The sequence below is a fragment of the Oenanthe melanoleuca genome, chromosome 19, assembly GCF_029582105.1.
Source record: "Oenanthe melanoleuca isolate GR-GAL-2019-014 chromosome 19, OMel1.0, whole genome shotgun sequence".
Classification (NCBI taxonomy): domain Eukaryota; kingdom Metazoa; phylum Chordata; class Aves; order Passeriformes; family Muscicapidae; genus Oenanthe; species Oenanthe melanoleuca.
The window spans coordinates 7526533-7548427 of NC_079352.1; the positions used below are offsets into that span (position 1 = coordinate 7526533).

General features: G+C 46.4%; 1 protein-coding gene across 2 annotated transcripts in view; it reads left to right on the forward strand.

Annotated features, from left to right (window-relative positions):
* The window catches only part of CLIP2 (CAP-Gly domain containing linker protein 2), a 73907-nt gene that overhangs the window by 21877 nt on the left and 30135 nt on the right, over nt 1-21895 (forward strand). For both annotated transcript variants that reach the window (XM_056506679.1, XM_056506680.1), the window contains exons 3-4: nt 11257-11795; nt 21406-21530. In XM_056506679.1, coding sequence (XP_056362654.1) covers nt 11257-11795; nt 21406-21530 — 664 coding nt within the window. The remainder of the gene's footprint in view (nt 1-11256; nt 11796-21405; nt 21531-21895) is intronic.

The window sequence follows — 21895 nt, forward strand, 5'->3', positions numbered from 1 at the left end:
GATGAGCTTAGCCATGAGTACCTCTTAAAAGCTGAACCTGCACCAAGGTTCAGGAGTAAATTTGTGAAGCAGAGCTCTGCCAGTGCTCCAGTTGTAGGGCAGCATTATGCAGAGTTAACTCTGCTGCAGGAGTGTTCCCAGCCTGCTTGAGCAATTCCTACCAAGCAGGAGCTGTAAGTCATTCTCACTTTCTGTAATTTTAAGCCTCCTGTGCACATATGAAACCTCTCTGTTCAAGGCTCTGAATGCATCACCACCTCCTGTAAAGCTTGTGAGGAAGGTCAGTATTGCCCATGTTTTACACAAAATACAACTTGAAGAAGTCTTGCCCATGCCATCCTGTAATCAGATGTGAAAGTGGAAGTTATCTTGGCCAGCAGATTTTTCTGGCCTTTTGTCCTCCCAGCCCTGGCACAGGAGCAGCCGCTTCCATCTCTGCTTCCCCTCATCCTGTTCATTGACTGAAGTGTGTCTGTGACCATTAGTGCCTTTGGAATTTGGCTGAGGGTGTGCAATCATTGAGCTATAAGTTTCTATTCTGCACATGCTAGTCTTATTTCACACTTAAATCTGCACAATTCTTTAGGATTCATGTCCCTGAAGATAACAGAAGCCTTTTGTATAGCTTATATCACAGAAATACTTTCTACAGAATATTTTGTTTGGAGATATTTTCTCATAAAAAAAAAAAAAATCTTGCCAGAAATTAGAAGGGTTGATAGAGATTTGAACAGAAGGATTTCAGGTAGAGGTGGTATGATATTGAGAAAATTCTGAACCCTGAAATGGGCTTGGGAGTATCATCCTCAGTGACTGACTCCATCCTGGCTGGGTGTTCAGAAGATAAAAGCCTAAAACTGATAATCTGATGAAGTGCTGAAGAAGCAGCATGAGAAAGAGTCACAGTCCACATGTGAGTCTTTGATCCTGGTGAGGTGTACTGGGGATGGGGCACAGTGAGTGCTCAGGGTGTCTGTGGGCCCTGTGCAGCTCAGCTCATCAGCTCCCCAGCTCTATCTGTGATCTCTCACTTCACACCATCAGTTTCCCACCACCCTGGTGGCTGCTCACTTTCCCCACCATCACTCCTGCAATGGTGTCAGGTGTCATTTCTGGTGCTCTCTGAGGCTTAGATGTGTTGGGTTTGAGAACACTTGCTGTGGGGGTCAATGTATTTTAGGATCAGATCTGTTCATGATCATGTTTATTTTCAAAAAAGAAAGAAAAGACATCCACTGCAATTAGGTGACGTGCCTGTTCATGTACAGCTCATTGCCTTTTGTATTGGATACTTAGCTGTTTATGGCAGGTATTTGGAATAAAGTAGATGACTCAGTGTTAATCTGCTCTCAAATATCCTTTTTATTAGATTAGGCAAAGCAGAGCCAGCCCAACAAACTGCATTCTGCATAGCATGGGGCTGTGTACAATCAGTCCATTGTGTGCTCTGTGCATGGATGTATGGCTGCAGGAATAAATGGCTGATGGAGTGATGAATCAGAGCTGTGTTCAGTACAGTGCAGCCCCAGGACTGTACCCAGGGTTTTTGGCTGTTATGAGGTGATGTCTTTACCTCTGCTGTAGTTCCTCTGGGATCCTGGGGTGCTGCAGGTGGCCCCTGGAATCTCCTTCTTTCAGGTGGATGACTCAAAGAGATGCTGCAATTGCATTGATTTCATGTTTCTACTGAGGAAGGGGGAAAACTACACACAAGGGAGAAAGCCTAGTGCTTGTCTGTCTGCTGGTGCCATCCCAGTGGTTCAAACCCTGTTCTTAGCACCACTGCTCACTGAAAACCAGCCTCAGCATGCAGATAAGGAGCTAACAAATACTCCTTCATTCTTACATGTCAAATGTAAAATTTTTCTACCTCTCTCCTCAAGAGTAGCTGCAGACAGGGCATGAGGAAATACCTTTTGTGGCTGCAGGCTGGCAGCTTGTACAGAACAATTGCTGTGAAGATTATCCCAACTCCTGGCAGAGGCAAGCAGAGCAAAGTAAAATTGGAAAGTCACAGAAAAGCTTGTGGTTGTACCAAAGAAATATTTCTGAGGTTAGCAGGTAGAAATGAGAAGTGGTTATCTGCCAGGAGAGTAGGAATGAGGAAGATCTGACTGCTGTGCAGTGTTGGTGCATGTCTGGCCCTTATCATGGGGAGATTCCATGGTGCCAGCAGAGCTCACTGCCTGAGCTTGCAGCTTCCAGTTGTACAAATGCCCCAAATAAAGGAGCTTTAAGCCTGAGCTGGGGAGTGTGGAACTCTGCAGGGCTCCAAGTGCAGTGGGAGCACAGGTGTGAGTGGCACAGCTCACCACCTGTCACACAGGGAAATGCTGCACTGGGCTGGTCTGACCTGACTGGGGGAGCCACAGCACTGAGCACTCTGAGGAGATAATGCTTGTACAGAGTGCAGTAAATATTGTGCCCACAGGCAGTCTGTGCCAAAGCTGGAGCCAAACTAGACTGTCTCCTGCCATTTAACTCTTTTTTCCCATGGATTGTTAGAGCTAAGTCAATCTGTTGTGCATGGCTGCTCAGGTTATGCCCCATCAGTAAATACCCTGAGTTATGCACACACAGCTTCTCCTACATCTTGTTCCCAGTTCAGGGAGCTGCTGGGATCCCCTAACCTGGCTCCAGTCTGATCAGGAAGCAATAATTGCCCTCTGGACAAAGCCAGGCTCTTTTTTTGGTGCCTTCTACTCAACATTTGATTGGGACTGAGCTAATGCTATCATTTCTGAATGAGTAAGTCAGTGCCTTTCTGTGTGCACCTGCTTGAGCAATGTACTGCCTGGCTGCTGCTCTCAGTTGGTGCTGCAGGAATGGTCCCAGAGTCCATCCAAGTGGGTTTTGTGTGGGAATGATGCCTGAGCAAAACTCCAATATGTAAGAAGGCTGTGAAATTTGAAAACCCTGCTGCTCAATTATTTCTTCTGGTGAAGGGGAAAGTACTATGCTTTACTTGGCTGCTCTTTACAGTGTTTGGTGCTCAAGATAAATTTCTCCAGTTCAGAACAGTCCCAAGACTGTTGTGCTCTCAGTGCCAGTGCTCTGCCTGGGAAATCGTTTATAAATGTCTTGTTAAAGACCTGTGTCTGCCTCCTTTTCTTTCTTTTTGTCATTGGATCAGCTCACTGAGAGCAGCTGTCTTCACTTGCACCACAGTAGCCCCCAAACCACACTTGTGCCTCCCAGATTCCCAGGGCAGACAGCTGTGCTGGGGTTTGTGGGCACGGAGGGCTCAGGCTGAGCTCCTGCTCAAGCTTCTCCCTGCTGCTGTGGAAAGAAAAGGCTCCAAGGAATCAGCTTTGTGCTGGTTTTACAGAGAGCTGGGCATTCCCAGGGGTGGTGTGACCCTGCTGGAAGGAGCTCCCTGTGCTGGCAGGAGCCTCTCCTGTGAGTATCTCCCCCTCCCCTGCTGGGGCCATCCCATGGGTGACCCTGGGCTGCTTTCTAAAGCTCCTTTCTGCCCTTAAGTCTTTCATTACTTGCAGTGCTCTGTGCCAGGTAACCCAGTTTGGTTATGGGGCTAGTGGGACAAAACTTAGTGAGCCTTTAGAGCCAAGGGCTTGCTTGGATGGAAAACTATGTTTTCTTGTCAGAATAACTTATGGTGAATAAAGTGAGTAAAGCTTTCTTTAGTTGAAGTGATTTTATTGTTTATTTAAGGAAGAATGGAGTCTGCTATTTTGTAATGCACCCTGGGTTACTTTACTATACTAAGCTGGCATTTATTAAATTCTAGTTTTGCAGATTTGTCTGTATGTTATTTCTAGAGATGAGAGGTGGCACATGCTGAGGAAGAAGATATGGGTGCTCCAATCTTTGTTAAACTTGCAGAGCTGTTAAAATTGTGGGATTTTTGTTTTCATTCTTTTTGGTGAAAAGAGGGTGCTTCTCCAGAGATGTAATATATAGGCCCTGTTTAAAGGCTGAAAAATGTTAAATAGAGTATTGAAAAGTGAATGTTGAAAGAATATGGTTTTAAAAATAATAATTACATAAAAATTAAGACTGCAATCTTGAGATGAATAGATCCTCCATATGCTGCAAGGTAATTATCCCTCAGTGAAAGAAATCTTGTGCATTTTCTATTAGTCACTTGCCTCCCTTGTACTGCCAAAACCAATCTGCTTTGCATGTTTCTTTGAATACTGTTGTTTATTTGAAAAGAAAATGGAAATCCTCACACTTAATTATATAGTTTGCTGTTTGTTTCTTTTCAGAATTACACTGGATTTGATCTAGCATAGCTGGTAACCCCCCCAGCTCCTCCATCCCTCCTGTCTCTAGCAGGCACCAAGAATGTGTGTCTGTGGCAGGGCAGATTTTGTACCAGTCAGCATCTTGAATGAGACCTTTATAAGAAAGCCTTTGTTTGGGATGTCTGTTTGAGGTTCACTGCCCTTCCCAGCTGCCTCTCTGGGGGCAAATATTTGTCTCAATGGGCATCTCCTTCCATTCAGTGCAAGACATCTTTGCAATGGTCCTTACTTGGTTTTGCTTCTCATTCATAATTCTCATTCTTATTATCCTCCTCCTCATTGCAGTTTTATTTCTGGATATGCCTCCTCTCTTCAAAGGGGCTAAACACAGGGATGCTGAAGTTGTATCAGATCTTAATATCCACACCACTGGGATTATTCCTGGGAGCAGCAGGGGCTGTGGATTTTCAGGGTACCAGATGCAGAGTTTGCTTCTGTGCCAGATCACAGCCCCAACTTTTCAGCTTTGAACCTGCAGAGCTTTCAGTCGTTGTTTCCAAGTCAGCCATAAATCTCTGGGGCTCCTTCCTCCCACAGTGTGCTGCCAGGCAGTTGGCTATTGTCTGCAAAGTATTGCTTTTTCTCTCAGGCACCCCTTCCCTCTCTGCTTCTGCCTCATCCTTGAAAGGGCTGTGATAAATCTTGCAGAAAGCAGCTACTTCATTGCTGTGCTCGATAATTTGAATTTGGATGTGGCAATGGGCTGGCTTTCACTTGGTTGCTAACAGTGTCATGTCTGTGTAATCCAGGTTGCTTTGAGAAGCTCAAATCCCCATGTGGGAACCTAGAAATTCCACGTGGCAGGGCCTCACCATCAGTGCTGTGAGGCAGCAGATCAGCCCTTCTGCAGGAGCTGCTTTGTGCCTGTGTGGCTGCTGCTGCCAAGGGAAGATCCCTGTGTCCCTGCACAGCTGGCAGCTCTGGAGCTGCAGCAGGTTGTGCTCTGGGGCTGTAAGGACAATGCTGTCCTCCAGCTCTCAGGGAGGTGGTGGGTGTTGGATGGGAGAGTGTCACCCACCACAGATGTTTGGTGCCCTGAGCAGGGATAGTGTCTGACCCTCATCCCCTCCTGAGCATGGAACCAAACAGTGAGCCAGGCTGCTCTAATTCCTCCAGGGCTCCTGCACAGCCCCTGTGGCAGTAAAAGCAGATGTTTTTCCTTTTAGCTGGCACCCCTGTGGCCAGCTGTAGGGTTTTTCAGACAAAATCTTGGCTTCAAATGGGCATTGCAGTCCCCTGGACTCAGGACTGTCCTGAAGCCCTGCCTGGCTGGGAGGAGCAGAGCTGGAGCAAAAGTTTTTAACCAGTCTGGTTGAGATGCTCACAGGCTGCAGAGCTTGCTGCCCTGTCACAGGTTAGTGGTATCTCCAGCAGGGGCCACAGGTGGAGTGAGTTCAGTCTTGTGGTTCTGCTGGGCACCTCCTGGTGCTGGGTAGTGGGTGAGGAGATTATTGATTGCCATGGAGAGGGAATGCAGCCAGGAGTGGGTGGGCAGCTCTGCTGCATGTCAGGCTGTCTTGTGATGTGGAGATGCTTGAGGGTAAAAACCTCTGAAAATTAAAATAGAAAGGGAAAAAGACCTTTTTTAGGAGCACTGTAAAGCTCTTCTGTAAATATACTTATTTCTCCTTCCTGACACAAGATGCTACTGCAGAATCTCTTTTTTTTTTTTTTTTATTTGGTTGTTGTTTTGTTGGTTAGTTGGGGTTTTTTTTTGTGTGTGTGTGTGTGTGGTTTTGTGGGGTTTTTTGTTTTGTTTTTTTTTTCTTTCCTCTTTCTTTTAAATCGAGTGTGCCTCCATTTTATCAATTAACTGCTTGTCTCCTGATTCCCATGGCAACACAGGAGGCTGTTGCATTTCTGAGTCCTTTGGCAGTTGTGGTGCCTGGCAGTGCCCTGGGACACAAAAGGGTTCTGCAGGGAGTAGGAAATACACTGAGCCCTGCTTCTCACACCGAGCTGCTCTTCCCTTCCTCTCCCTCCCCTGTAGATCCAAGTTTCCTTTCCCTTTTGTTTCAGTTGCCTGCTGTTAAGGAATGACCGGTGGAGTGCTGTGGGAGGTCAGGAGGTGTGGGGGCAGTGAGGGGTGGATGGGTTCAGGTCTGCACTTTAGCACAGCTCAAGGCTGAGCTGGTGTCAGGGATGCTGCAGAGCAAGTGCCCCTTCCTCCCTCTTCAGCTGCCAGAGCTTTCTTGAGGGAGGTTTTCTTGCTTCTGTGCCACACAAAGCTTCTGTTCACTCCTTTCTGCAGCAGTTTCTGAGAGCTGGAAGGATCCATGCCCTTTTTGCAGAAACCCCTGTGCTTCAAGGGATTTTGGACACATGGATTTCATTGACATGGTAACAAGAGCCTGTGAACAGGCTGAAACTTCAGTTAAACTTTTAACCTCTCCAGCTCTTGGCTGGCAGGAATTGGTCAGTGTGGGTCCCTAAAAGTGATGGGGTGAGTTTGCAGAAAGAGCTCTAAGCACCAGGTTTGCCACAGTGGTGGCTGATGTGAGGCTTTGTGAAGGCCAAAGGGAAAGCAGAGATTTGGAGCTGGGTAAGATGTGCTGGATGCTCTGTGTGACTCCAGTTTATGAGTTGTTGCTCAGCCCTGGAAGCTGTGACCTACAGGAAGCCCATTTAATCCAGAAAGAATGAGCCAGCTAATGAACACAATAGGATTGTGAAGTTGGGAAGCCTGAGTGGAGCAGATCCTGCTCCCTGCTTGTTGTGTCTTGGAGCCTGGTCCCACTGAGAGGGGGAGGCAGTGGCTGCTGTCAGAGTCCTGACTGCAGTGGGGTCTGTGCTGGGCAGAGCAGCACAGGCAGAGCCTCTTGGATCAAGCAGCAAGAGCTTCCTCATCCCTGGCCTGCAGGTGAGTTAGAGGCTGACAGTGACCTGCAGAGTGTTCTGTGCAGGTACTGCCAGGGTACAGTGTACCCAGTTGGTTCTGTTTGGAGTGTTTCTCTTGCATAACTCTTCTCAGTTTCCTACCTGAGATCTTGTTTTGCTTTGTTTTGCTGTTTCTTGGAAGTTTTTTCTTAGTGAGATTTTTGGAACTTGACATTTTTCTGGGGAGTCTGACTAGAGCAAGAAGACTTTCCTTCTTCAAAACAGCAAATCCAAGTGACTCAGACCAACAGACCAACTCCTCAGGTGCCTGTAGGCTGGAAAAGCTCAGAGATCTGTGGTGGTAATCCTCTTGGGTGGCTTTCCTTCAGCTGTAGGAGGTGCTTGGAGAGTGGCAGTGCCAGTGTCAGGTCTCTGAGGGCAGTGCCATCAGCTGCTCTCACTCTTTGGGCTATCCTAAGACACTCATGGGGGTGAAGTCAAGTTACTCATTGCTGCCATTTGCTTTCTGAGGGGCTGGTGACAGATAGCAGGATCAGAGCTTAGTGTGCCTGGACTGCTCTGGTTGCTGCTGACCATCTGGTTAATGGTTTGGTAAAAGCCAAGAGAAGTGAGTTCAACTTGATCATGGTTACTCTTGGCTTCTCTGAAAACCTGCTGCACAAAAGCCCATTAGCTGCTCTGTGGTTATTATTTCATGTGTGGGTAATGAAAGCCATGTAAAACACAAATTTCTACATTGTGGCCATAATAAACAAGGTGAAGCTTCAGGCAGTTCCTTATTTACATCCTGTATTTTGAATAATTCACCTCATGCTCAAGAATAATGATGCTTCTGCCTGCACTGCTGAGGAGCCTGGGATGAGATTTTCCTGAGATGTAATTACTGTAGTTCAGCATACCTGCCTATCAGACAGGCAGAGAGCAAGAGTGTGTAAAGTTGCATTAAAATTGTGGCTTTTGGGGGCAGACAGTGTTGCACCAGGAATCCAGTGAACTGTTATTTATTTTTTCCTGGTCTAAGTCAGTTTTGAAGTTGTTTGCTCTTGCAGTGAAATGCAGTGAGTCCTAATGCAGTTTGAAATCCTGCTGTAATGTTTGTTCAGCCTTGGGCAGCCTTCCTGCCTTTCTTTGCTTGAGCTTTGCTGCTGAAGGGTCCAGCCACATTGCAGAGGTGCTTGGGAGAGTTAATGTGACCTGTATCTTAACCATTACCTAACACCCAAAACTGAGAGCTGTGCTGAAACTGAGGCTCCAATAAGACTGGAAAAACAGTTTTGATCTCTTCTCAAGTAGCAGAATCCCCCAAATTTTATGTGCTTATAGTTCCCTGTGCAGTAGGTTGAGTTTGGTTGTTCTTGACACTGTGCATACATGTGCTCAAACATGTCAGTGTCAGATCTTCGTGTGTTAGGGTGCTCTGCATGAAACCAGGGTGTAAGTTGTGTTTCTAATTTAATTTATTCTCCTACCTATCACAGACCTTGTTGGTGATAAACCCCTGTAGCCAGCTTTGGTTCTTTAACTTCTTTATCTTCTTAAAATGTAACTTCCTTATCTGACTGCTTTACTGTCTTGTACTATTAAGCATTGAAATGACAGCAGTGGCCTTATTTTCTGCCTATGATTGTTTTTATACTTCAGATGGATGGAACACTGTTTCCTTCACACTTCTTTTTATTTAAAGTCTTTTGTAAAGATCAGAAGCTCGAAGCATCCTTATAGTCTTTGGGTTTAATTTTTTTAAGGTGAAACTGGTTCTTGGATGTAGTGTTGTCCATCTGATGGAGCTCATCTTGGTGTACTGTCCTATAGAATTGAGAGTGACACAAGCCAGAAATTTGCCCAAAAGCCTCCAAACTTCTTGATGAACACATAAGGTTGAGAAAGCCTTCAAGGCAGGGTCCAGCAGCCAGGAGAAGGTTCTCCCTGGGGCTGACTGAGCTCTGCTGGGAGCTCCATGGTCTCTGTTGCCACCAACATTTTCAGTTGGGAATTTTCAGCTAGGGACAGTATTTACTGTCCTTCCTGTGCCCAGCATGGGATTTTCTTGAGCATTCCCCATGTGTTTTTCATGTCCCCTTTGGCTGATCTTCTCAAGAGTTGTTCCAGCTCCAGCCCAGTGAGTTGGCTGGAGATATTTCTGTTCATGAGAGGAGTTTGTACAATCACACCTTAATTGCTGCTCTCTTCTTGTTCAGATAAGGTTCAGACCAGGCAGAGGGGGCCCAAAACTGGTGGCCATAGAAATTGTCAAGTGTTGACTCTGAAGTCTAATAAGACCCAAAATATCAAAATTGATCCCTGTAACAGATGATTCAGCAGAAATTAAGTTCTTTATGCTATTGGTGCTCTTTTCTTTCTTCTTCCCTAGACCTCTAGCAAAGCTTTGAAGTATCTTGCTTTTATGTTTTCCCTCTTTCTAGGAGCTGAGCCTGATCTGTCAGGCCCATTACTTGTGGAAGAGCTGTAGAAGTGTTGCAGACTGAGCTGCAGTGATGGCTGAGGCTGAGCAACTTTCACAGTTCATTACACATAAGCACTCAAGTTTGGCTTGTCCCTGCAGCTGCTCAGGGTGTCCTCTGTCAGCTTCTCTGGTAGCAAATAAAAATTTTTTCCTGTAGACTTTTCTGGTTGATAGCTGCCAGAAACTTCAGCTGGAAGTCCATTGAGCACAGGATATTTGGGACCAAGTCTCCTGCAAACACCCCTACACCAGCTGTGTTGGAGAACCACACTTGGGACATCAGGGCTAATGGCAGCTGAGGATGGCTGAAGGTCCATGGATGTGACCTGCTGGATCTTACTTTGCAAGCTGATTTCCTCAGTTTCTGTTGTGGTTTCTTTTAGGGCTTTATTCAACCTTCTGCTTTAACCCTCAGAGTTTTAATGAAGTTCACGTGTCCTTGTCATTTGTTGCCTGGACCCAGGCTGAAAGCACAAAGTTTGTGACAGGAGGGTTTGAGAATGGGGTCAGCAAGACTTGGGTCACTGCTGTCTTGTTTTCTTGGGTTGACTCTGTTCCCATTCAGGCACCTGTCATGTGTTTAAGGGTCTCCTTTTGTATTATGGAGAGTTTGGCTCAGCTGGACAGTGTGAGCAGAGCAGTGAATACCAGCATCACCTGAGGTATTGCTTCCCCAGGCAGCAGAGAATTGCTGAAAGGCTGATGCTGGGAAAAGGGCACTCTTTATTGCCAGTTGTATTGAGTTCCATGCACATTGTGTGGCCCTGGAGAGCTGAGCATGAAGGTCTGTAGATGCTTCCTGTTTAAAGACAGGTGTCTGCCAGTAAAGGCAGGAGCTTCTCTTTGAAATGGAGAATGTAAACCCCCTCCCTCCAAATTACTATAATTTTGAAATTAAGGGACTCTCAGGCAAAGATATGGGAATTAGGAATAACAGTTCTTTACCAGGAAAATTAAAATAGAAATGCAGTATTACAAAGAACAATCCCAAAACACTGCCAGAGTCAGAATCCAAGCTGACACCCATCAGTCAGTCAGGGTGTTGGCAGCAGTCCCACACTGAACACAGCTCAGGTGTCTGCTTGCTGCAACATTTGCTCCAGCAAAGGGTGCAGTAGCAGCTGGGAAAAATGGGGAATTTGTGGATGCTGCTGTGTGTTCCCACAGGAGCTCTTAGTACCATTGGTGGGACACTGAATGGGGTTCTCATAGTGCCAAGTACTAAAACATCAGTGCCTCACACTTAAAAAAAAAAAAAAAATAAAAATTATTTTTTTGGGTAAAAGGATGTCTTTGGCTTCTTTCTGCAAAGCAGCAGTTCATTGGGCTCTCTTTGGTCCTTAAGCACTTACCAACACTCCTGTGCTGTTGAGCTTATCCACACTAGTGTAGCTCCACTGGGGCTGTGAGGGGGCTGAGGTATTGTACAGGAGATGAAGATATAGGGTCATTTCTTTATGTTCTGTGTGGGACCTGTGTGGGGCAGCAGATGGAGATCCTGTGCAGATGCTTTCCCACCAAGGAAGGTGAGTAATGGAGTCACTGAGGTTTAATCTTCACAGGGTGTACACCTGCAAGCTGAGTTGTTGTCCCACGTTTCCTTTCTGTAAACACCTTTTCCTGGTGTTTCGGCTTCCTTCTAGGATTCCTCCTTATACCCAAACCCTGTTTTTCCTTGATTCACAGGCTCACCTTTACACAAGCAGGGTGCCACATCCGCCGCCAGCGCCGAGAAGTCGGGCTCGAAGGTCGCCGAGGTGGGCGACGATTTCCTGGGAGACTTCGTGCTGGGCGAGCGCGTCTGGGTGAACGGCGTGAAGCCAGGAGTGATCCAGTACCTCGGGGAGACGCAGTTTGCCCCGGGCCAGTGGGCTGGGGTGGTTCTGGACGAGCCGGTGGGTAAGAATGACGGCTCGGTGGGAGGAGTGCGCTACTTCGAGTGCCAGCCGCTGCAGGGCATCTTCACACGGCCGTCCAAGCTGACGCGGCAGCCGCTGGCCGAGGGCTCGGGCAGCGACGCGCCCTCCGTGGACTCGCTGACGGCCCAGAACTTGTCCCTGCACTCGGGGACGGCCACGCCGCCCCTGTCCAGCCGCGTGATCCCGCTGCGGGAGAGCGTCCTCAACAGCGCCATGAAAACCGGCAACGAGTCCGGCTCCAACCTCTCGGACAGCGGCTCCGTGAAGAAAGGGGAGAAGGACTTACGGCTGGGGGATCGAGTGCTGGTGAGTGCATCCTGAGGGAGAGGTGTCTGCCAGTAAAGGCAGGAGTTTCTCTTTGAAATGGAGAATGTAAACCCCCTCCCTCCAAATTATTATTATAATTTTGAAATTAAGGGGTTCTCAGGCAAAGATATGGGAATTAGGAATAACAGTTCTTTACTAGGAAAATTAAAATAGAAATGCAGTATTACAAAGAACAATCCCAAACCCTGCCAGAGTCAGAATCCAAGCTGACACCCGTCAGTCAGTCAGGGTGTTGGCACAGTCCCATTCAATGGTGGCTGCATCCTCCTGCAGGGGCAGATGTGGTTCAGCTGGAGCAGTGCTCCTGGAGAAGGTGCAGTTTCCTCTGAAGGTGCAGGGATGATGTGGAAAGGTCTGGCTTTCCTCTGGAATCCAGTGGGAAGAAGGTCCCTTGGTGTCCAAAATCTCAGTTTTTATCTGGGTAGGAAAGGCTTGGCTGCTCCCCTGGCTGGAGCATCTCCCAGTGGGATGATGGAATTTTATCAGTCATGCCCTGGGACTCAATGGGCCAGCAGCAGATATCTCCTGGAGGGAGGATGGGCTGTGGGAAGATAAAGATGATTGCCCAGCTGGTTTAAAGATGGCCCATGAGCAGATAATGTGTGCCAGGAGATCAGGGGCACTGCCCCACCTGGCTGCAGCAGATGGGGACAGAATTCACATTTCTGGCCACATCCTGTATTGCACCTCAATACACCCTGGAATGGCAAAGGACAAAGATTTGTCCCCCTGCTGAGTGTTCCTGGTCAGCTTCAGAATGAGATGAAAGGAGGACAGGGTTGGTGCTGAGGTGTGGGATGGAGTGAGGTCCTGGGAGATGCCTGGGCCAAGCAGGCATCAAACATCTACACTGTTATTTGGGATGCTGCTTCTTCTGAAAGTGTTTCTTTCACACTGGTGCATGTGTTCCAAAATAATTCTTGTATTCAGGACAAGTCCTGAACTGTTAAAAAAATGTCAGAGAGACAGCAACTGAAATATGAGGGAAATAGAAGCACAATCATTTATTATGTTCTAATCTCATGGTACTCCATAATGGAATGTGTTATTTGGGCTTTCAAGGAATTTGCAGCAGTGTCTTGTTGCATGTTGCTGTACATAATCTGAAAGGACTTGCAAGAATCTCTCCAGCTTGTCACTCTTTCTGGTTGTTCAGTTTTCTTATGTCAGATGTGACACAAACCCCTTTCCTGTACAGAGAGGAACTTCCAGCAGTTTTTAGAAAATGGCAGGACTTTGGGAGAGGTTGTGATGGATGAGTTATACACATCTGATTTCTGTTGTTATTTTCATTATTTGGAATAAACTACCTGATGACTAAGCCAAAATGCCACACTTGTACTAGGAATGGGTTACTGGAAGTTTGCCACCAAGTTTGTAATTTGTGTTGTAGCAAAGGAGATGGAGAAGAATGATATCAAAGACAGGAGGACTGGGTTCTGTCCTGCAGCTCTGTAAGAGAGTTTAGTTTTGTTAGTGTGTGTGATACATAGTGTGATACCAGATATTGAAAGAACCAAGCATTTGGGCAGATCTGTAGTAATATCTGTGGATCTAAAAGGTAAATGTGGCTCTGACCAACAGCTGTGACAGGTTGCAGAGGGATCAGTCTTTGCACATCCTGGATAATGTGAATCCCATTTATCCATGTGCTCCTGGATACCTTCATTTGCACCTGGTTCCAGTACAGCAGAGGTTGTGGGGAGGGCAGACAGACTGACATCTGTTCAGTGGCAGGTGTTTGGTAGAACTGGCTCCACAGTCAGTGTGAATCAGGAGTGTGTGCAGGGACTGTCAGAGCCAGTCTCAAATGTCCTTTTGGGACTATTGTTGTGTTGTCCAATAGTTTTTATTTTAGTTATATAAAATATAAACAATGTAAAGTTGGTTATTTTCAGAGGAGGGAAAGTGAAGATTGGTTCTGCTTGTGCTCATTGGATGATGCTCAGCAAACCTAGTCTGAATATGTAGGTCTGTAAAGTTGAGAGAGTTTTATTTTCTCAGATTTTCCCCAAAATGTGAACAGGAGCTGACACTTGCTCAAAGGTCTGTCTGCTTCCTGATTTCAGCAGAGCTGGCCTCTCATCCCCATCCCTGCTGGCAGCAGAGCTGCTGCTGTCCCTGCAGTCCCAGGACAGGGTGGGCAGGGAGAGGGGGCAGCACCATTCTCTGTTTGCCTCATCTTGGTGTGTTACAGCAGGGAGAAATGAACCTGAGGGTCTGTGCTCTTTGGATGAGTTTATTTGCTCCCATTTTCTGCTTTCCCTCTTGCATGGAGTGTCCAGGTGACAACTTATGATTTTAGAAGCAGCAGTCATTAGAAGGCAAACTGTAAAATATAAAATCTATGGTAAACCTGGCTCTGTTCTTGCTGAACCAGGCAGGCAATGGAATGTTCTCCAGACTTGTTTTACTCCTTTCTTCTCCTGACCCTAAGTTCTCTGAGACAGGACCTGTTCCCTGAGCACTCTGCTCACCTCAGTGGAGTGAATTTTGGCATAGCCACAGCATACAGCCTGGGAGCATCTCTCCCCAGCCTTCTGTTGAGTTGTGTTTTGGGAATGGTTTGGGTTTTTAATTTGTTTTAATGAGGGTGAATTCCTTAAAAGCCTGTCCTCCCTGCCTGCTAATTTATCCACCTCATGTTATTAGATAAAGTTTGTGACTTGTTAGTGTAATAAATAGCTCCAAAAGAGTGAGCCTGGGTTAAGCTTAGTCTCTCTCTGGTTCTAGCAGGAATGCTCAGCTTACAGAACATCAGGAATTGTTTGCACACAGTCATAGAGATCCAGGAAAAGAACAGATAATCACAAGAAGAAATAATTTGCTGTTATGGTTCATTCACATGTGCTTGGCTTGGCAGCTTTTATTTTGCTTATGGGAGGTGTCAGTTCATCATGTTGGGTATTAGAATACATAAACAATAATTCTGAATTACCCTGAGTTCCCTCAAATTCCTTGAGCAAATCTTTGCTCATCTTCTATGGGCTGGTACAGTTTTAGTTGTCTTTATTACTCTTAATGTTTGCTGTTCTCAAAGAGTGTATTTCTATTTGAGAGTGGCTTTTAGATGTATGGGATCCACCAAAGGCTTTTCAGATGACAGAGGATGTTTTTTTGTTTTTTTTTTAGTGGTGATGGAGCACAGGGTTGCAGGGGACCCTTCCAGGTTGTCAGGACACCTGGTTCTCTGAGTCTGGCCATTTCCTGATGGTGCCTTTCTTTAACTTCAATAAAGTCCATTATAGCTTGAAGACATTTTTGCTTTTCAGTTACTTTGTTGTGAAACCCTTTCTGACTCTCCAGCAGTTGCAGAAAGTGACTTTCAGCTTTCCATTAGAAGCTTTCCATTAGAGGAGTTGGATAATATTTGCCTTTGGCACTCAGGCTGTTTCCCAGAGATGTAAAAATTGCATTAAAGAGATGAAAAATCCACCCTAATATTGTAGAACTCATCTCTTGAAGTCTGGCAAATAAATGTGGGGCAATTAACCTTTGCTTTAGTGACAGTGGAGTTCCCAGAATGGGATAATTGCTGAAGTTCTGTTAATGTGAGGCTGGCTTATTGCCTTTCTGCAGGGAAAGAAGGGATGGAAACAGAGCACTGGAGCATTTTCTGCCTGGGAGGAATTTCTGCTTGGTTTTTTGCCTAAGAAAATGTATTTTGCATTCTTTGTGGAGAGGCCTTCTTAGCAGCTGAACTCATTTCCCCTTAGATGCCATTGCTTTCTGAAGAACTGAGGAAAATAGGTGGTTTTATTATATGTCAGCCTAAATAAAAAAATAATTTAAACAAAAAAATTCCTCTCAGAATAGGTATTCTGCCCTTCAGCCATGCTTGTATTTCCTAACTGGGATTGTGCACTTCAGCATTGAAATGGAGTAACAACCAGGACTTTTTAAGGGCCAGGTATATCCAGGGGCTGCCTCAGGTGCTGAGGGGTGTTTCCCCAGACACCAGGATGGGTTCCAGCTTTGTGACTTTGCTGGAACTGGCAGATGTTCAAAGGGGCCAGCAGCACTCTCAGGGAGTCTCATGCAGCAGCCCTTGAGCTGGGCAGGGCTGCTGGAAATGCTCCCTGGCCTTCCCCTGAGCCTGTGGCTCTCATCACCTTGTCTGCCTGCTGAGAACTTTGCCTGCAGTGTGTTGCAGCCCCTGGCAGATGATGGAAGGCACTCATAATTAAACTAATCAAGTTCTCTCTTCAGTATTCCCCATGTCCCTGCCACAGCCCTGAGCTGCAGAAAGCACTGAACTCCTGAGTGAGGAGTAATTTCCTGAGAAGCTCCCTGCAGCCTGAGCCCTGTCCTTGGGCAGAGGCAGCTCCTGCTCTGCTGCCAGAGCCCCTGAGCTGTTTCAGTGACTCCTAGTCAGAGCTCTTTCCTCTATATAATATTGTTATCTAATAATGTCTATATAATATTGAAAGGGGCTTTTTACAGGAGTGTGTAGTGTCAGGATAAGGGGCAATGGCTTCAAACTGACACAGTAGGGTTAGATTTGATATCAGGAAATATTCTTGAGGCCCTGGCACATGTTGTCCAGAAAAGTTGTGGCTGCCCCATCCCTGGCAGTGTTCAGGGCAAGGTTGCATGGGGCTTGGAGCAACCTGGAGTAGTGGAAGGTGTCCCAGCCCATGGCAGGGGATGGAACAAGATTCCATTTTTATGGAATAGAAGATGGTTTCATAGAAACCATCCTGTTTCTGTGCAGTGAAATAAAGAGGGAAATAAATAGCCCAAAGCAAGTGCCCTGCCCTGCTGCCACATGAGCCCTTAGAGGCTCTTTGTGCACACCCTCCTAACCATTCATTTGGGCTGAGACTGCCTGGCCCTTGTCTGCTGGGTGCAGTATCTGCAGTTCAGTGGAGCTGGAAGTGGGCTGTGGTGGAACAAACTGTGTTACTGACAGGGCAGACTTGGTACCTGAGGCAGCCCCAGGAGGGATGCTGGAATTCCAGGCTTTCCTCTTGCACCACCTCCCTAGGATATTATTTTCTCTCTGGTGCCTGACAGATAAATGCACAGAAATGTCTTGCATCAGCAGTGCTGTCAGACTCATTGCTGTGCAATGCTGACTTGTGCTGTGGGGATGGAGGCACAAAGATAAGTGGTTGGATGAAGAGAAACTATAAAAATTCCTGTAGCTTCACATACAGAGGGCTGGCCTGTAATTACAGGCTGGCTGTTTCTCCTCTTACCCTAAAAGCCAGTTCTGGCATTCTCAGGTGACATGGTGTTTATCTGATCAGATAAAGCTGCTGATGGCCAGATGGCACATGCAGGTAAGTTGTATTTACAGATAAACCTGACCACAAGCCAGTTCTCCACCTTCCTCCAGCTGCTGCACTGGCTGTAGCTGGGTCACAGCCCCAGTGTGTGATGGCCACATCTCCCATGGGTTCACACATTTACCCCCCTGCATTTACAGGTCATTATTTCAGGTTATCTTAGTAGCTGGACCCACAGCCTGTGCCTTTGCCAAAAGCACCCTCTGTAAATCAGTGTTATTGCACAGTGATTTTCAATGCTTGGAAGAGCTAAACTGTGTATGATGGGAAAATACAGCTCCTGCCTCTCTCAGCTTGGGTGGAAATAGAATCCTTCAGTGGGTGGATGAGTATGGGGAGGGGGAAATAAAGCCAGCCATTTATCCCCAGGGGAAAGGATGGTTGCTCCAGTTTACAGGCTGGATAGAGCCTGCAGGTACAGCTCAAACCAGAGCAAGCCACACTTGTCCAGTAAAGGTGGTGACCAAGTTCTTGTTGGCATCATCCCATAACAGAGTGGGATAAGCTGATGTGCTGCACACAAAAAGTACTTGAAGATCTTTAGAATGTGAAGCAAGTGTCCTGTGTGTGCTCTTTTCCCCTGCCCCCTTCCTTCCTCTTCCCACAGGGGAGCAGCAGGACAGTCTCAGGGCTCTCTGGGACCCAGGAGCTCTGCAGAGCAGGCACACCAGAGTGTGATGGGCAGCTGATGTTCCCACCTCCACCCTCTGGTCAGCAGCCCTGTCTTGTGGAAATGCTTTGAAAATCAATTTAAATGGGTAAATTAGAATGTTAAACAGAAAGGACAGTGCTGCCTCTGGATTTCTGCATGGAATGTGATCAGGCAGGTGCCTCAGCCATTGCTGACCCCTGAATGTGTGTGACATGTTTGGGGACAGTCCCTGTTGGCCTGAAAGGAACAGAGAATTTTATTTTTCTCTTCTTCCTGAGCAGTATGGGAGTGTGTAGTAAGCAGAGCAATGCCCACAGGCCATGGGGTGAGGGAAGCTCCCAAGGGGTTCTTGCTTGGAGCAGGAAACTACTGTGGGATGAGCAGGGCCATGAGGAGCAGAGAGCAAACACAGGCTGGAGGGGCACTGCTCACAGCAGCCAGGCTGAGATCTGTCCTGCTGCTAGTTTGGTAAATAGTTTAAATGAGATGTTAGCTCTGTTGGAGACAGTGTCAGGAAGGGTTAGCATCATTGTCTTTCCAGCCCTGGGATACTGGTCTGGATCCCATTTTGTCATTTTGTTGGGAAAAGCACAGTAAAATGTGATACTACAATTAGCAGGGAAGGTGTGGATGTCCTTCCATGACTGCATGGTGCTGCTCTGACTGTGCAGCAGACACAGACCTGCTCAATATCCTGGCCTTCATTTTGCTGGAAGGTAGAGCCCAGGACTGTCCCTTGAAACTACTGGGGATGTTTCATTGGGGAAAGGACCAGTCAGCAAGACAGTCTTTGTTTTAAGGCATGAAAAAGGGGGCAGAGACCTTCAGCCTGGAGCTGAATGTTCCAGGAGCTCCAAGGTGTGTGCCTGAGAGGCTGCTAAAGAGGAAGGGCTACCACAAGCTTGTTTAAACTTAACCATGAATGTTTTTACCTGAAGTGGAGAAACTTGGAGTGTTACACTGGTCAAAATAATCTCCAAAACAAAAAATCTAGTATCACTGTGTCAATATAGTTTCCATTTTTTGGAACTTCCAGAAAAAGCTCTTTTTAGCTGTTTTATACTTGGTTTTTGTTGTTGATTTTCCCAAAACAACTATAAAAGCAATAACACTTTATATTTGGTAAAATTCCATTCTCTTGGGCATGAATAATCTCAGCAATAATTTTGGTAAGGTAACTATTAAAGGCTTCTCAGAAAAGCTCTGGGAGTTTTGTTCATTTTTTGAGTGAACCTTGTCAGCTCTAAAAGCTGTGACATGTCTGGGCTGGGCTGTCTGCCCTGTGTCCTCTCCCAAGGTGATACCTCTGATTTATTGAAGGGTCTGATAGAACCAAACATTCTGTTCTGATGAGACCATTTCACACACAGCACAACCTGCTGACTGGCTTCTTCAAAGCATTATTTATTTTAGCAGCATTAGCTGAACAAATCTGCATGTCTGAGATGGGTGGATTTTTCTGGGCCCTCCATCCATCAGAGTTTTTGCATGGCTGCCAAAAGATGGGAAATTCAGCAAGAGGCTCAAGCACTGGCATGCAGATGTGAGAGGCTGACCTTGGCTCCTGACTGCCCTGGGGGAGCCCAGGCTCTTGGAGAGCAGATGTGCCAGCCTGGGCTTGGGGGAGAGCACGATGCTGAATGGCAGGGTGTGTTTTACAGAGAGGAAAACACACACAGAGGGTGGAGAATAATGGAAAGGGAAAGCAGAACACACTGCTCTGGAAGGAGGGAATCATGTGGCTGTTCTGGGGAGTTTTGGACTGCTCTTAGAGTCCTCTCTGGCATGGGGCTTTTGGCTGAAAACAGCTTTCTCAAATATAAAATACCCATAAACAGTGATGTGTACAGAACTGAGGGCTCCTGTGTGTGGCTGGAAGAGTGGGACCCTGCAGTAGGATGCCATGGTCTCACTGATGGAAGGAGCTCTTTGGTTTTTTAAGGCTTGCATGAGACTCTGTCAGGGTCATATGGCTTGGTAAATATCTGACTCAACACCTGGAATTAAAGCAATAAAAATAAAATTGGGAGGGCACATCAGCAATGGTAAGTTCCTATGAATGACATTAAGATTAATTACACTTATATTGAGTTCAACTTGCAGCTAAAGAAATGTATTAGAGTGGCATTAAATTATTGCATTAATATTAAGAGGCTAAATTTGTATAAACTCAAATCAATCAAAATAGGGACTGGCATTTAACTGTGAGTGTTAGGTGAAGAATTCACTGCAGCTGTTCAAATCAGTAACTTGCCAAGTGCCTAATACTGAAATTGAATTGTCCTTTTACTCCTGGGCACAGTGTAGAACCAGAAAGTTTTCTTATGATCCTTTTCCTGCTGGCAAATATTTTACTCTATCCTGTAGCAAAGAGAACATCCCCAAAGATTTTCTTCCATAAGCAGCAGTGCTTTGAATCCCTAGTGAGAGAAATTCCAGAGGACTAACTCAAGCTGTGTGCTGCAGCCTCCCAGGACTTGAGGTAGGACCCAGAGTTCAGAACTGTGCTGTTTAGTCCATAAAGGTGCAGTTATTTTTAGTCTGGGAAACTCTTTTTTCCTTTGCATAAGCAATTTTTTTTAGGGATTTAGAATTGGTAAATCTAACATTCCCACCCTGGAATACACAAACACAGATATTTCTGCATTGGGCTGTCACTGTTTTCTGTAGGAAAATAATTCTCTGTTGATACCTTTTTATATTCAGCTTAATATTAAGAAAATTAATAACTGCAGGATGAAACTGCCAATTTAATTTTAAACTTAGGTTTAAGCTTTCTTCCTTGAATTTAGTCATTAGCAGAGAGAGGCTAAAAAGGCTTGGATCATATGCTGATTTACTTGAAGTATGAACCTTTAGAACCACTTTCCTTCTTTCCTTTTTCTCAGCCCAAGTGTCTGAGTGGGAGTGTTTAGTGCAGAGGCAGCTGCTGCTCAGTGCCACAAACTCTTGGAGCAATAATCAAAACAGCTCCCAAGGTTCCTGACTTCCCTCCTTGAGCCTCCTCAGTAAGCTGCAAACTTGGAGAACTTTAAGTGTAAATTCAGGAGAAAAAGGTGGGATTTATTCTTGTTCTCCATGGTGGGGGAAGAAAGCTGTGCTGGAGGATGCCTGGCAGTGAGCTGAGCCCCACTCCCATGCAGTTTGTCAGCACTGTGAATTGCTGTAGGAAGTGCAGATAAAAGTGGAACAGCTCTATTTTGGGCAGTTTCTTCATCCTGGGAGCAAGCTGAGGAGCAAGGAATGCTTTCCTGGCATTTCCTTTCTCTTGCTGTCATGTCCCAGCATTGCCCAGAACTGTTGGCTGAATGAGCACAGGGCTGAAAACCTGGCAGTGCAGTCATGGCTCTCCAGGTCTGAGCTGTGCCTGCAGGGCTTAAACTCCTTTGTGGCCTCACCAGTCACTTGGTGCAATTAGTTGACACCTTGAAATATGTTTTCATTACATTTGCTCTGATACCTTCCAGGCAGGCAGCCCCAAAATCACTTTGTATTTATTGGAAAGACAACTTTAGTGCTGGGAGAGCTTGATGTGAGAACTGAAACAGAAAATACAGATTTCTTGCCTCCCCTCTCTAAATACCTGTCCCAGCTTCAGTCCCCTTGTGCCAGTGCATCTCTAACCCTCAGCATTTGTCTCTGCCAGGTCGGGGGCACCAAGACGGGCGTGGTGCGCTACGTGGGAGAGACGGACTTCGCCAAGGGAGAGTGGTGTGGAGTGGAGCTGGACGAGCCCCTGGGCAAGAACGATGGGGCAGTTGCTGGCACAAGGTACTGTGGGCCCTGACACCCAGCCCAGGTCCTGCACACTGCTGGGGTGGCTGGGGGACAAATGCCATCAGAGCTGGCAGGAGAGGTGGGGCTGTGTTGGGCTGGGAGGGAGAGTCTCATCTGGAGTCTCTTTTGGACAGCCTTGCAGGGAGATCAATGCAAACCTCATCACTGGGCCACTTTAAAGCAGGATCAGATAACTTCTGTGGAGGAGGAACTGTAGGGAGAGAAGATAACTTACAGTGGGATTTGATTTTTGCTAGAAATTGACTCTGTTAATTGTATTAACACTACTTTCTACCACACATTCCCGTCATAAACTTTCTTCTTGTGCTGTCACACTGTCAGAGCTACAAAAGACAAAG